At 40.2% G+C, this 16806-nt stretch overlaps 1 protein-coding gene across 1 annotated transcript in view; it reads left to right on the top strand.

Annotated features, from left to right (window-relative positions):
- The first annotated feature begins 8127 nt into the window (after nucleotides 1-8127).
- Nucleotides 8128-16806, top strand: part of NUP35 (nucleoporin 35) — a 46088-nt gene continuing 37409 nt past the window's right edge. The window contains exon 1 of the mRNA XM_043998594.1: nucleotides 8128-8273. Coding sequence (XP_043854529.1) covers nucleotides 8234-8273 — 40 coding nt within the window. The 5' untranslated portion in view covers nucleotides 8128-8233. The remainder of the gene's footprint in view (nucleotides 8274-16806) is intronic.

Genomic DNA, 16806 nt, shown 5'->3' with positions numbered 1-16806 from the left:
ATTTAATTATTGGTGGGGCAATGGGGGTTGAGTGACTTGCCCAGGGTCACACAGCTAGTAAGTCTCAAGTGTCTGAGGCCGAATTTAAACTCAGGTCTTTCTGAATCCAGGGCAGGTGCTTTATCCACTGCGCCACCTAGCTGCCTCTGTGCAGTTATTTATTAATAAAATTTCCTTGAGAGTCATGAAGTTGATTGTGGTAATCCACCTATAGATTTAGCTGTTTCAAAGAACACTTAAAACTTGGGGCTAAGCGACTTTAGTAAAAATAATTTATAAAATTTTTTTAGGTAACTATAATAGTTAATATAATTGTAGATGATAATCAAAAACATTTCAATGCACAGAAGCTGGTGGGAAGTAGCTGGAAGACAAACTCAGATTTGAGGGAGTTGAGAAGGAATGACAAGTTATAATAAAATCCAGACAAATAGGAATGGATTTCAATCTATTAATCCTACCAAATGATGATAAGATTAAGTCAAGCTGAAGGGAGAAGTCAAATGGATTACTCCAACTATGAAAAGTTATATGGTAGGGAAATTTTTGAAATTTTGTTTTAGAGCATTTTTTGACAACCAACCAATAATGATAATGATCTATCTATCTATCTATCTATCTATCTATCTATCTATCTATCTATCTATCTATCTATCTATCTGTGGGACATTGAAGGTTAAGTGACTTGCCCATGGTCACACAGTTAGTAAGTGTCAAGTGTCTGAGGCCAAATTTGAACTTAGGTCCTCCTGAATCCAGGGCCAGTGCTTTATCAACTGTGCCACCTAGCTGCCCCTATCATTTTTATTTATAACAGAAATGGAACAGAACTTTAACACTTTTGACCAAAGGCTACTGCTAAAGCTCTAAACAGATAAAATACAATCTCTTTTAGTAGATGGTGTCAGCATTTAAGCAGTAGAACAATTATATTGGAGACACGAGTGACAGTGTTATAGGGTCATCCCTGTTTTTAGAGCACTGAGTAACTCTGCCTTACTTAAAACTTTGGCTATCTTATGTCTTGGTCCTTTAACCGTACTCTCTTTAGACCTGAGGTGGCTGTGAGTACACCTCTTCCTTGTTCTGCTCAAATGGATCTCTGTTTTTTCAAATTTGGTCAGTTCATGATCCACAGCTCTTTACTTCCCCAACCCCTGGATAATGTAACTCCTCTCCTTTTGGGGTTTGGAATGGAATTTCTGCTGTATTTTCATCTTTCTAGCTTCTATCTTCTTCCAAGGCAGCTAGGTTTGGTTATGCAAATTATCTTGGTCTGTTTCTTAGTCAGTTTTCAAAAGCAAAAGGGTTCCCTGTGCCTATTCTAGGAAAGTAGGAACTCAGCTGTAAGAGCAAAAGATTGGTGGCAGTTTAAATCTAAAATAACATTTTATATCTCTGAACAGTTATAAGCATGTCTTTGTTAGATAGTAAGAACCATATCCTTTGAATTGTTCTTGAATATATTTTCCTCAAAATTACTTTTAGGAAACTATTGACATGACTCTGAGCCCACAGTGCTGCTGAGTTAAGAGTATAGAGCTTCTACTAGCTAGAGTCCATGCTGATAATGTGAAAACAAGATGAAGTTTGGAGATGCCCACTGCCATTATAAAGGGCTGGTGCTTAGGGGAAGAAAATTGTGTCAGACATTTAGTAATTTCACTAGCACTTCTGATAATATACTTCTTGATTTCTGTGTAGTAAAATATAAGAATATAAGGTACTTGAGAACAGTGATTGTTTTGTTTGACTTTATATTCCCCAGTGCCTAGCACCATGCTTGGCACATAGGAGATGTTTAGCAAACCTTGTTGTTGAGCTTCCTAACTTTGGTTTAACCCCCATATTCCTACTTCTGCCTCACTTCAAGTTCCATGTTCTGAGAAACTCCACTTCTGACATAGCCAAGCTTGCCATTTATGTTCTTCCTTGGATCCAGATTTGGACTCTGTTCCTCAAGGAGAGGTTGTTTTTGTTTCCCCTCAGTCCTATTTAATAACCAATATATGTTAGCCAGAAGATATAGGGGATATGACAGGGTGGTGGATAGCTTTTCAGGAAGGCAACCAGCATTTATGAAGTTCTTACTCTGTACTAGGTACACAGTAGATACTCAGTAAATTATTGAATTGAATCCCATGTATGTGAAGATTATTCTTTGATTACTGAGTATACCTATTATTTGGAGAACTTTGTTGTCATTTTTTTATTCTCTGTCATTAAGATTTTGACTATACAAAAAGCATAATGTTAAAAAAAAATCGCCAATTGTGGGCTGGCTTGCTCCTATTCCTGAAACATCTACAGCTTTGATGCATTGGAGAACTCCTCCCAGATACTCTATTTAAATGGAGGGTGCCCAGGGCAGCCATCTCAATTTTCCACCCTATTCTACATTTCTCTGGACTTTCATCATGCCTTCCTATTTAGCACAGTGCCTGGTACATAGCAGGAATGTGATCTTTACTGTCTGACATTGTGGGCCCTTGCATGGGTCTTCTATCTAGAAGATTGTCCCCACTATCATCCCTATTCTCTCTCAAGTATTTTTTTTTTTACCTACTAGAACCTTCACTATTACAAACCCCCTCTCTCCCTGTTCTTTAAAAAATCCTCACTAGATTCTATCATGCTTCCTAGCTACCATCCTATGACTCCTCAAAAAACATTTGGTTCCTTCACTTCTCCTCTCAATTACTTCTTAAATTCTGCAGTTTGATTTCCACCTTCATCATTAAACTGAAACTACATCCTTCAAAGTTACTAGTTTGGAGTACTAGCATCCTACAAAGTTAATAGACAAATCTAATGATCTTTTCTCAATTCTCATCCTTTTAAGCTCTCTACAATATTTGACAAGATTGATTACCTCATCCCTGATAATCTCTCCTCTGTTATAGTATGCCTTGGTCCTCCTATCAGTCTAACTGCTTATTATCAATCTTTTTTTTTTCTTTTGTTTTGGGCAGGCAATGGGGGTTAAGTGACTTGCCCAGGGTCACACAGCTAGTAAGTGTCAAGTGTCTGAGGCCGAATTTGAACTCAAGTACTTCTGAATCCAGGGCCGGTGCTTTAACCACTGAGCCATCTAGCTGCCCCAATCTTTTTTTTTTTTAAAACTGGATCTTCATTTATGTCATGCCAACTAATAAAGGGCACCCTCCAAAAGTCTGTTCTGTGCCCTCTTTTTGTTTTTCTCTAGACTCATTTAACAGTCACATCAGCTTCAGTGGGCTCAATTATCTTCTTAATATTATCTATCTATCTAGCCCTAGTCTGTTTCTTGTGCTCCAGTCTTACATCACCAACTGTCTATGGGGTAATTTGAACTAGATATTTTGTAGGAATGTAAAATCCAAGATGTCAAAAATAGAACTCATCATTCTCCCTCCCTCCCACCCCCAATTTTGCTATAGAAATTTCCTATTACTTGTAGAGGTTACTACCATCCCTCTGCTCATCCAGATTCAGAAACTTGGTATCATCCTTAATTCTTGAATAGGCCCTTGAGGATAGGGACAGTTTTTGCTTTTTGTGTTCTTAGTGCTTAGCACAATGCCTGTCACTTAATAAGTGCTTGTTGATTCTGATGAAGTGTCATGCCTTTGTTACTGGGAAGGATTTGATGAAGAAATTAATGTACTGAGGAAATAAACTACTCTAGGTAGACCAATAATTTTCAAATTATCTCTCCTTGGTTCCTGGACCTATTTTCCAGATCAGCAGTTTTTCCCAGAAGATATTTCACACTGTCCTCTATTTTTTAAATTCATTTGGATTTGCTTTATTGTGTCTTGGTTTCTCATAAAGTCACTGGTTTCCATTTGTTCAATCCTAATTCTTAGGCAATTATTTTCATCAGAGAGCTTTTGTACCTCCTTTTCCATTTGGCCAATTTGACTTTTCAAGCTGTTGACTTTTTTCTCATGTCTTTCCTGTATCACCCTCATTTCTCTTTCCATTTTTTCCTCTACCTCTCTAACTTTATCTTCAAAGTCCTTTTTGAGCACCTCTATGGCCTGAGACCAATTTGTATTTTTCTTGGAAGCTTTAGATATAGGGGCCCTGATGTTGACATCTTCCTGTGAGGGTGCCCCTTGGTCTTCCTTGTTACTGAAGAAACTTTCTATGGTCCTCACTTTTCTCTGTCTGCTCATCTTGCCTTTCTTTTACTTGACTTTTAGCTCCTTAAAGTGGGGCACTGTTTCCAGGCTGCAGTATCCCAAGCTTAAGAAGTCCCAGGTGGTATGATTTAAGGAGAATCAGGTTCTTCATTCACCTGGCCTGTTTCCTGGTCCTAGATGACCCCAGACCAACTTGCTGATCAACTAGCTTTGTGTGTTGTGGTTGTCAGCTCCAACGAGCCTGTGCCCCTCCCCCACCTGGGCCACTGCTACTCAAGCCTACCTCCTGGTTCTCAGCAGGGGTGTAAAATCCAAGTTCTGCCTTAGCACCAGCATAGACCCCTGTAGTCTCCCCCTTGCCCAGGGTTCAGCCCACTCACCAGACTGTGAACTTAGTTTCAGACAACACTGGCGCTTCAGCTGATTCAGAGGCTCTGAGGGTCTGCTTCTCTGGTGAGGCCTTCCTGGGACTGGATCTGTGTCTGTGGGGTTGGGCTCAACTCCTGTATCAGCACAGCAGCTCCCTCCTTCTGACCTTCCAAGCCGTTCTTGGTTAGAAGATGATTTCAGCACATTCTTCTGTGAGTTTTGCTGCTCTGGGCATTTTCCTATGGTGTTATTTGGGTGTTTTTTTGAGTTATCGTGTCATGAGTTCGGGAGCTCACTGCCTTTCCTCTGCCATCTTCAATAAACTACTCTAGAGAGTTGCCAATGTTGGTCCAAATGTTAGTAACCCCTAAGTATGAGTCACACTCCTACAATTATCAATTTGTAAAGTATTTACATATATACACACATACATGAATACTGAAAAATAACACTGTTCAGAGGCCATAGAAAGGTTCTGTGTAAGCCAAATTTTTGGAAAAATAATGTAGTTTTGACTTAGAACAGTGCTATATTTTAAGGAAGAAAACAAGTCAGTTATTAGCTATATGATAATATAAAGTCCTTCATTAGAATCTTTTCCTGAAGACTCACTTTGGTATGGAGATGTCCTTGGGTTCTTGAAGGCTTTACTGATGAATCACAAACTGTCATGGATATTACCATGCAGACAGGATTTGAATACAAGCCAGATAACTCCTTGTGTCTGTCTTCTAAGGATCAGTCTAACTAACTAATGTCCAGAGAGGCTCCTCCCTAGAAGAGTGGCTAACAAATGGTGATTTTTCCAATCAAAGCAACCCATGAGGACTATTTACTAAGGAATGAAGAGATTGTAATCTGTCAGTGCAGAGTACCAACATTCATGAAATCACAGATTTTAAAAGTATTGTGGTTAAAAAATTTATACATTCTAAATAGTGACAAAACATTAGCAAATGGGAAGGTACTGTTCTTCATAAAAAGCACTGCTATTCTTGTTGTGAAGTGAGTAAAATGATTAAGTACCCTGACATTTGGAGGTGAAATTTGCCTAATTACACATTTCTCTAACAATTTGAAAAGGAAATTGCTTATCAAAATGATGCCTCAGTAATTGAAGGAGAGTTATGGTATTGTTTTATTTCTAAAAGGCAAATATAAACTTTCATTTGAATAAAAGAAAAAACCCTAAGATGAATCAACTAAGCTGCTCTTTCCTTTGATGTTTTGCTGCCCTCCTCCTGCAGAGAGTTTACTATACAGCAAAAGAAAATCCCAGCACTTTTCACAGTGTACATAGTTGCACTGGGGAGGAAGAAAGCATCCTTGAAAATTACAAGTAGAAGGAATGGTGTGTTATGAAAAGTGTATGGTACACACTTGGTCATTTTTTGGGTTTTGTTGGCTCAGTGAGTGTAAATAGCCATTATTTTTGTTCTGACCAGAAACCCTGAGGGTCTTCCCTTTCTACTGATTGTTTTTTTCTTTTGAATAGGCAAAAGAGGCCATCTTTTGCCTCATTTCTTACCTAGACCTTAACCACCGAATGGTTGTTGCCTCAGACAAACTGAGACCTAGGAAAGCCCTTAGCTTGAAAAGGCCAAAGGCACTGCATCTAGGGCCATCTCCAGTCCACCTGATCTATGTCTTGCCACTGGACCCAGATGGCTCTGGAGGAGAGAGTAAGGCTGATGACTTTACACAGCCTTCACTCATTTAAATCCAATTAACTTTCTTTTTTTGTTTTTTTGATCAGCAGTATTTTTTTTTAATGAAGGCATCTGGAAACATCTATGAAATAACAAGAGTGAATACATGAAAACAAAGAAGCAGATCTATAGAAGAATGGAGTACATATTAACTAGTCATTTGAGGGAAAATAAATGAGAATGGACAAAGAATTCTGATAATTATTGACATTGTATTATGACATTTTTGCTTTGCAATTATTTATCCAATTCACTTTCTTTTTTTCTTCATTTGGTGAGGCAATTAGGATTAAGTGACTTGCCCAGGGTCACACAGCTAGTAAGTGTCAAGTGTCTGAGGCTGGATTTGAACTCAGGTCCTCCTGAATCCAGGGCCAGTGCTCTATTCACTGTGCCACCGAGCTGCCCCTCCAATTCACTTTCAAGTCAAAGACATCACCTTCCTGTCATTGGTCCTTTTGAGAAGGAAAAACAACTATTATACTCGGGGAACAATATGTTGTACATTGTAGACCACTTAGTTGGGTGTATCATTTTTGTGGCAGAGAAGTACATCAGGTTTGGATTGTGAACTTAGGAGCTAGAATATAGATGGCTCTGAATACCAGGGTAAGGATTTTACACCTTATCTTATTGCCAACGGAAAGTCACTGAAGGTTTCTCAGCAGGTAGGTAAGGTATATCAGAACATGTTTTGGGTAAATGAATCCAGAAATAGCATGTAGAATAAATTATGAAGTAGGGAGGAGGATCAGGAAACTGGAGGCAAGAAGTTTTAGGAAGAGTACTGGGTTTGGAGTCAGAAAATCTGAATTTGAATCAGCCCAGGGGAAGCTAGGTGGCACAGTAGATAAAGCACTGGCCCTGGATTCAGGAGGACCTGAGTTCAAATTTGACCTCAGACACTTGACACTTACTAGTTGTGTGATCCTGGGCAAGTCACTTAACCTTCATTGCCTCGCCAAAAAAAAAAAAAGTTAAGTATAGAATCTTAGCCCAGCCACTCACTACTGTGACCTTGGACAAACCACTTAAAACTTTCTAGGCCTCACTATCTTAATTTTTAAAATAATCTATCATCCTAGGAAAACTAGGAGGCCTCACAGCTGGAATGAACATCTAAGGTCATCTAGTTCAACCCCCTCATTTTACATATGGGGAAACTAAGATCCAGAAAGATGAAGTTTACAGTTGGTTACACAACTAGGACAGGGCCAATGGCCTCCTTGATATTCCTTGCAGAAGACACTCCATCTCCCAAATCCCTTGCACAGACCCCCGGGCCTGGATACTCTCCCTTTTGGCATCGGTCTCCCGGCTTCCTTCAGGTCTCAGCCAAAACCCCACTGTCTGCAAGGAGCCTTCCCTATTTCTTCCCTAGTTCCCTAGTCCATTCTGTTTGATCAGACCCCAAATGCATCCTGTGTCTGCACATTTGTTTTCATAAGGTCTCCTCCATTAGGTTTCAAGTTGTCTGGGAGCAGGGCTTGTCTCTGGTCTTTCCTCGTATCCCCAGTAATAGGCACGTACATAGGAAGCCCTTAATAAATGCTAGTCGACTTGCCTTGATTATAAGACCCCCCCCCCAAAAAAAAAGACCTCGTTTAAAATTATAACTAGTTGGAGGCAGGGAGTAAGAGGGGAGGTGGGAGAGAAAAGAAATACTTTTAAATGAAAAGAATGTAAAAACCAAACAAAAAGATGACAATGGGCTTTGTTCATCCGGGTAACAGCATCGGAAGACAAAGGGCTGAGAGTACAGCGCGGCATTTAGTAGCCAAAGCCTCTCGGGCCCCTCCGCTTTTGGCCCATTCAAAAAGCCACCGCACGGATGGCAGAGCGAGGGAGAGGCCACTTTCCTCGGCTCAGAGGCACAAGTTAGTCTCTCGGCTCCGCCTCGGTTTGCCCTCCCGCCCCCGGATCCGGAAATGACGCAGTCCCGTCAGACCACGCGCCCCTTCCCGCGGGGAGTGTTTCTGCCATTTTTGAAAATCAGGAAAAGCCGGTGTGAGCCCTTCTCGCTCAGTCATGGCCGCCTTCGCCGTGGAGCCCCAGCCGCCTCCGACAGGTGAGTTGCAGATGGAGCGTCCGTTTCAGCTGGACAACTTCACTGGCGAGCGGGGTAGGAGGGCGGCTCCGGGTTCCTCGTGGCCGCTGGCGCCGAGAGTACGCTCATCTCCGGGGTGGACCCCGACTCCACTCGCGGCGGCCCCTCTCTTCTTCCTGCCGCGGCCCCAAGGCTGTGGCAGCGGGTGCGCCACCGTGGGTGTCGGGGCCCTGTCACTGCCGTGTCCCGGCCGCTAGCGCAGTTCGGCGCGGTCCCCATTCTCCCGGAGAAAGCGTGAGCGGGGCTCAGGCGAGGAAGCGATTGGCTATAGCCGAGCGTGGGCGGAGTCCTGGGGTTTGTATTAAAGTCGTCCTCCCGTAAGCTTTGTGGAGATACGTCCCATGGAGGTTACGAAGGTCGGCTCCTTTAAAGAGAGGTTTTTGCCTCCCGGAATCCCGAGGCGATAAGCTCTTTGTTGTGTCATTCATTCAGTAAGCATTTATTAAACGCTTACTCTGTGCCTGACTGTGTGCTCAGCGCTGATAATATAAAGAAAGGCAAAAACGTGGTTCTTGCATTCATGTTTTAATAAGAAAGACGCTGCACTATCAACTTTGCATACTAGGTTGATAATGTTGCCAAATGTTTATTAATCACCTACCTCGTACCGGGCCCTGAGCTGAGCCCTGCGGGGTTGGGGTGGGGTTGCCAAGAATGGCAAAACAGTTCCTGTTCTCTAGGAACTTTCAGTCTAATGTGAAACAACATGCAAACAAATGATGTACAAACATCCTGTATACTACTGGAAGTAATGCACCAACTGAAGGCACTAGAGTTAAGGGAGATCAGGAAAGGCTTCCTGTATAGAAGATGGGATTTTAGCAGGAACTTGAAGGAAAACCCGCTAAGTCTAGGAGTTAGAGATGAGGAGGGAGTGCATTCCAGGCATAAGGGATAGCAAGTGAAAATGCTATGAGGAACGGCAAGGAGGCCAATGTCACTGGACCTTAGACTATGTGGGCCCAGGGGTGAGTAAAATGCAAGAAGACTGGAAAGGTTGGGAGGCAGGTTAAGAATACATTTAACACCAAACAGGATTTTATATTTGGTCTTTGAGGTGATAGGAAGCCACTGGAGTTTATAGTGTAAGGAACTAATGTGGTCGGGTCTTTGCTTTAAGATCGCTGAGTGGAGGATGACCTGGAGTGGGGAGATGCTTGTGGCAGAAAAACGAACCAGAAGGCTCTTGCAGTGATATAGTCATGAGGTGATATGGGACTGTACCAGGGTGGTGGAAGTGTCAAAGAGGGGGTAGATTCAAGGATGACACCTAGATTGTGACCCTGAGGGATTAGGTTAATGTAGGAACTTTGGAAGAGGGGGAGGTTGGTGGAAAAAGATTTCAGTTTTGGACATGTTTAGTTGGAGATATCCACAACACGGAGATGCCAGAGAGAGGGATAGGGCTACATAAATAAATCACTGTCATCTGCATAGAGATGACATTTGATTCCATGAAGCTGAAAAGATTACCAAGTAAAATAGTAAGAAGGAGAGAGGAGGGCCAAGGAGAACACCCAGAGGATACCCAAGGAGGGACAAACCAGCGTTAGCAGGTGTGACCTGGATGAAAATCCAGCAAAGGAGACTGAAAAGCAGTCAGACAGGTAGGAGGAGAAACAATAGTCACAAATTTTTTGAAGATGGAGGAAACATGAGTATGCTTGTAAGCAATAGTGAAGTCAGTAGGCAAAGAATGATTGAAGATAAGTGAGAGAGTGGCCATAAAAGTGAGGATAATCTATGAAGAAGATGGGGTGGAATGTGGTCACTTGTACATGTAGAAGAATTTGCATGGGCAAGGAGAAAGGACCACCTCATGAGGTGGGTGAAAGATACAGTAGCAGAAGGCAGGCATCTGAGTGAAGTGAGGTGAGGAGGAAGGTCAGAAAAAAGAGGTTCTTGGAGCTCTTGATGAATGGCCTCAGTTTTTTCATGGAAATATGAGGCCATGTCCTTTGCTCAGAGGGTAAGGGAGGAGTCATGGGAGATTTGAGGAATGAAAAGGTTTGGAAGAGCCTCTGTATTGAGTGGGATAGTGAGTCAGTTTTGTTGTTGTTCATTTGTTTCAGTCTTTGTGACTCCTTGTGGGGTTTTCTTGGCAAAGATACTAGAGAGGTTTGCCTTTTTTCCCCCTCTAGCTCATTTTACAGAGGAGGAGACTAAAGCAACAGGGCTAAGTGACTTGGCCAGGGTTACACAGCTAGTAAGTGTCTGAGGCCAGATCTGAACTCAAGAACATGAGCCTTTTTGAATTCCAGGTCTTGCTCTCTATCCACTGCACCCTGTAGCTTCCCAGTGAGTTAATTAAAGAGGTATAAACAGATTGCCTTGCCACTGGGAAGTTCCAGTTGAGATCATGTAAAATAGTTTTTGATTGGATCCAGTCAGCATGGTTTTGTGATTTAAAAAAAAAAGTTTATGGCTTTATTCAGCAGCCTGTGAGTAGGAACCAACGCAGCAGATAGAAGGTAGGAGTAATTGAAGGCTAGGGCTTAGTAGTGCAAGATCTGCAATAAGATAGGGGCAAGGGGACTAGAGAGAAGAGTACTGTACTGTATAGTTGAACTAGTTCACTAAGGTGTCAAGATAGGGAAGGGAGGAAAATATAACCACTGCAGGGGTGAAAACTTGGGAAAGAACTGAGGGGTTGACAGATTGGAGGTCATAGTAAGGATGAAGAATAGAGTTTGGGGTTGCAAAGCAGAGGGAGAGGTAGAATGATAACAGATTGTGATAGATAAGGGAATTTCAGAGTTTATGAACATGGAAGTGGTACATTTGTGAGTGATTGCAAAGTGAAAGGTATGACCATTTTTGTAGCTAGGGTGGGATAGAGAAGAATAGGTCATGGGAAATGTTGAGGAACTGGGAGGTAAGGGTTTAAGGGAGTATCAGTATATATGTTGAAGTCCTCTAATATAAGGGCAAGAGCTGGAGAGGAGAGAAAGACTACGATCCAGACACTCAAATCATTGAAGAAAGAAGGAAGTAACCATTAGGGTGATAGATAATAGATACCAGTTTTGATTGAATGGTAGATAAAGGTTGAGTGAAACTCAAGGAAGTTACTGAGTGAAGGTGGTAGAGAAAGAGGCAGTGGCATTGGGGATAGAGGAATATTCCAGTTTCACTTTGGCCGATAAGATGGAGAATGAATAAAAGTATAACCAGTGCTGGAAAAGGTAGCCAGGGCAGCTATGTCATCGGGAACAATTCAGACCTTTGTGAGAGCCAGAAGATGGAAGGTGTAGGAAAAGTAAACATTTAAGGAAAAATCAGATTTATTATCTATGGAGTAGGTGTTCTATAGAGCACAGTGGGTAGCTTTTGAGTGTGGAACATCATGGAGGGTGGTTTGAGGGGTTTAAGAATAAGGGAGAAGGCATTGGCCAAGGCTTGAATAGTTTGAATAATGATAGCCCAGGATTCTGAATCATTGAGACAGGGAGTGTATGACAGGGTAGAAGTTTGTTAATTACTGAGGTATGAGTTCAAGTCAATCATTAACAGGGTAAAGTAGTCTCAGAAAGAAGGCACTATTCAGAGTGGAGCAGGGTAGTGGAGGAGGAGACCTGGGAAAAGCGTCCTGCAGAAAGTGAAATTTGGACTGAGTCTTGAAGGAAGTCAGGTGAGGAGTAAGAGCTTAGCATGCATGAGATCACCCTGTCAGGAAATGAAATTTCTTGTTAGGGACAACAAGGAGGAAGGTAAGTGTTGCTTAATTGTAGTGCCTGTTTGTGTAGATGGGGGTAGAGAATAAGAAGTATGGAAAGATAGGAGGGGGCAAGGTTGGGAAGGGTTTTAAATGCCAAACAATTTTATATTTGATTTTGTAGGTAATAGGAAGCCATTAGATTTTATTGAGTGGTGGGTGCTGGTAGTGGCACCTTAGGAAAATAACTGACAACTGAGTGGAGAATACATTGGAGTGAAAAGAGAGTCGAGGCACAGAGGCCAATCAGAAGGCTATTGCAGTAGCAAAGGATTCATGTGATGAGAGTTTGTACCATGACAAGATCTATCTGGGTCCCTGCTGACACCTTTTCCTGGGAAGTGAGGACTAAAGCCACAATAGGTACCCGGAACACAAAGGACCCTGACCCACTGTCCTGGCTTGTGTACCTTGCTCACACCACTTCTGGAGGATTATGTTCAGTTTTGGGTATCACAATTTTTTTTTTTTTTGGCGGGGTAATGAGGGTTAAGTGACTTGTCCAGGGTCACACAGCTGATAAGTGTCAAGTGTCTGGGGCCGGATTTGATGGGCATCAATTTAAGAGAGACATTGATAAACTGGAGAGTGTCCAGTGGACAACCAGTGTGATGAAGTGTCATGAGTTCAATCAGTTATTCATAATTATTAAAAACCCCTATTGAGGTCCCTTAAAATTCTAGACCCATGATCCTCTTATGTACTAGGTACATGGGATACAAAGACCACAGTGATAGGACTTGCCTTTAAGAAACTTGAGGGAAACAACCTTTACACAGAATTGTAATAGTAGTGAGTTCTCCTTCTTTGGATTTCTTTATATGGAAAGTAGATGAGACTTTGTGAAACGCTATTGTAGTGGAATATTCTTTTCAGGTATCGATTGAACTAGATCAGGGGTTCTTAACCTTTTTTTGGTGCCATGGACCCCTTTGACACTCTGGTGAAGTTTGTGTACCTCTTATTAGAATAGTGTTTTCTTAAAAAAATTATAATGGAAGAAAATGCTAAATTTCAGTTAGAGATTTGTGAAAATAAAGATGTAATTGTTTTCCCATCTAAATTCATGTTGAAATCTTTTTATGAACCTCAAGAACCCCCTGAACTAGATGGATTCTGAGAGCACTTGAGACTCTTGTAGTAAATGTGTAGTAATTAGCAAAACCCTGAAGTTGCCAAAATTGGGATCCTCAGTATAAGTCAGTATTAGTTATACTTTGTTAGATTATAAATCACTGAAATTAAATTTCAGAAAATGAAATTATTTACTGAAAAATGGGTTGCTAATATTGAGATAAGTTGTTTTGGGGAGACTAGAGGAAGGTAGTTGTGAATTCTTTTAGTCAAAAATGTCTTAATATTTGCAGGATTTTTATTATTTGGGTCTTTTTGGTGAAAGTACATGTTCTTGGTTGAGAGTGTATAATGATTTTTAAAAATAAAAATTTCATAGTTTATGATTGAAGCAGTGTTGAGTAGTTTCTTAGAGTACTGGCCTTGGAGTCAGGAAAACTTCTTACTGGTACTGCTTATAGCTGTGTTACCATGAGCAAGTCATATATCTTGTCTAAGACTGTATGTTAGAGATGAGTTCTCTAGATTTATGAAATTACAAGATTGAATCTGCTACCCCCCGCCCCCAACGCATCAAACTTATAGAGATATGCTATCCCTTGAAGGGATCTTAAGAGTTAATTTAGACCAGAATATTCCTTGGACCCCTAGTGTTCTGTTAACTGTGTCTAGGAATTCTTGAGAAAATGTTTTTCTAATACTGTTCCTTTAAAAATGTCAAATGTTTTTGATAGCATATGGCAATGTTTTCCATATCAAAATATGTTTAATTCTCCCTTGATTTTCTTGTTGGCCCTAGGGATGTATTCCACCAAAAATACACACTTGTTGAACCAAAATTTAAAGCTTACTTCAATGAATTACAAGTGTTCATTAAATTAAGTTTATTTTTTTTCCTCACTTAATAGTATTTTATTTTTCTAATTACATATAAAGCTACTTTTCAACATTCATATTTGTAAGATTTTGAGTTCCAAATTTTTCTCCTTCCTTCCCTTCCCTCCCCCCGCCCCCCCCCCCCAGCAAGCAAGATGATATGTTATATATGTGCAATCATAGTGAACATTTCCACATTAATCATGTTGTGAAAGAAGAGTCAGAACAAAAGGGAAAAACCACAGGAAATCTCCCCCCCTCCCCAAGTGAAAATAGTATGCTTTTATCTGTATTCAGACTCCATAGTTCTTTTTCCGGATGTGGATGGCATTTTCCATCATGAGTCTTTTGGAATTATTTTGGATTATTGTATTGCTGAGAAGAGCTAAGACTATCACAGCTGATCATCATACAATGTTACTGTTACTGTGCACAATGTTTTCCTGGTTCTGTTCACTTCACTCAGCCTTAGTTTGTTTAAGTCTTTCCAGGTTTTTCTGAAATCTGCTTGCTCATTATTTCTTACAGCAAAATAGTATTTCATTACAGTCATATACCACAACTTGTTCACCCATTCCCCAGTTGATGGACATTACCTCATTTCCAGTTCTTTGCCATGAATTTTCAAGCCCCCAAATGTTCCAAGGCCAAATTAATTTGGGAAAATATCTAGCTGAGGCTCTGACTTGTTGTTTGTGTACAGCTGGCAAAAGCCTAAGCACCCCTTCTCAGAATAATGTTTTTAAATGCGTAAAATAAAATACATTGGATTTGAAAGGAAATAATTTTCATATACTTATCAAAATATTGAAAATAAAATCCAAACAAGTTCATAGATCTCAGGTTAAGAATCACTAGGTAAATCCTCTGTTACCCACTGTATAGATGAGTAGATGAGGAAATAACCCCAGAAGGTAACTTGTCTGAGGTCAGGCATCTAGTTAGTGCCAGAACCTCTACTAGAAAATAGCTATAACTCCCAATTCTGCCTTTGTTCCACTTTACTACTAAATTGTCACAGAAATTTACTTGAGTTTTTGCTTAATGTGGTTTTTTTATAGTCTGACATTTTTTAAAATAGTATATTTCTTTGGGGAAATGAAAATATTGTATCCTAAAGAACACGAGGGAGAGTTTTTTAATGTACTTGAACAAATGAAAAAACCTCTCACTTTAAAAAAAAATTGTACTTAGTTAACGTTGCTGAGTTTCCTCAATAATTTTGATAAGGTTTAAATGGAAGTCATTTGGCAATATGGAGAGAATAACTAACCCTTTTTTAAACCCCCCAATATTACTATTAGATCAGTATCTTTAGCTGGTTTGCTCTATGACAGCTCTATACTTCTGTTTTTAAGTGTTTGGGTGATATCTGATGGAAGGTGAAATAATGTCTTTAGTGCCTGCTTTAGGTTGTCAGCTCAAATGTGATAATGTATGTTATGAGTGCTTTAAAATTTAAAATTCTACATGCCTCAGTTATTATGAAAGAAATGGAGGAGAAAATAAAAATTTACTATTTGAGTTGGCAGGAATACACAAATGCATCTGAGATTTCATCAATTTGGGTTTTCTCCCTAATGGTGCAGTTTAGAGTCCATATATACTTGCCCATCCCATGCAACTCTTGTTGGTGTCCTCCCATAAGTTCTACAGAGAGTCTACCCAATGAGCTGAGCACCTTCCTTTAGTTCTCTTGACATCACAAAGATGCCAGTGGAGCATGCTCCTTTTGACTACTAAGGCAGTGCGCTTTTCACGACATCATGCTGCCTACCAATTCAATTTAACAAGCATTTCACAGCGGCTGCAATGTGGACTGGTGAATATCTTTGTTAAGCATACATGTTCTGTTTTCTGCTTCATTTAAAATCAATAATTAGATCATCAGAACAAAGTTATCTCAGAAGAATTTTGAATATTGTAGAATTTCTGATGTGGCATCTTGTACTACCAAATCAAATTCATTTTTATAGTCAACAAACAGCACAGTTGGGATTTTGTATTCCTTCAGTCTTTTAATTTCTTTTGATCCTTTTGGTCAAATGGGTGATGTTGAAGTTTTCTGCAGGGGAATATTACAAAACCTTGTCTAATTTCTCCTACTGTTATTAAGGATGTCATGGAGATCCTTATGTAGTATAGGTTATGTTTATTAAATTTTATAGAGATGGATAAAATAGGCACGTGGCTCAGTAATTCTTATTTCTTAGTCACTTTTCCCTTTTGGTAATAAAGTCTTGAGTTTTATTTTTTTTTAAGGTACACATTTGGTTTTTTGTCCTTCAGATTTCTTGAGACTCATCCTCAGCATCCTCAAAATGATCACCTGTAGCACAAACCACTTGTTACAATCCAGATGCTTTTTCTGTTTTTGTTTAATGCCATTTCTACTTCCTTCGTAAGCACAGCTTAGACTGAGAGTTCATATGGGGTTGCTTAACTGTAATTGATGAGCAGTTGCTGAGCATTTATTAAATGGCTCTTATGTGCCAGGTGCTGGACTAAGTGTTGAGCTACAAAGAAAGGCAAAAGAATAATTTCCCACCCCTTGAGGAGCTCCAAATATAATAATTTATTTTTATGGAAAAAAATAAAATATTAACAACAAAAAAATGGAAATTTTTTTCAAAAGATCGTGATATCACATTACTTGCCTTTGCAATGGTTGGTGAGAAGGAATCTTGGGACACTGTGCAAAAAATATGCACCACCAAGCCAGTACAAGATAAATGGAAAATATATTTAACAGAGGGAAGGCATTGGAATTAAGAGGGATTGGAAAAGGCTTCCTGTAGATTGTGGGATTTTAGCTGGGACTTGGAGGAA

Source organism: Dromiciops gliroides, chromosome 3 (assembly GCF_019393635.1).
Source record: "Dromiciops gliroides isolate mDroGli1 chromosome 3, mDroGli1.pri, whole genome shotgun sequence".
Classification (NCBI taxonomy): Eukaryota; Metazoa; Chordata; class Mammalia; order Microbiotheria; family Microbiotheriidae; genus Dromiciops; species Dromiciops gliroides.
Note: the sequence above shows the minus strand (reverse complement) of the source record. Positions and strands in the feature narration are given on the sequence as shown.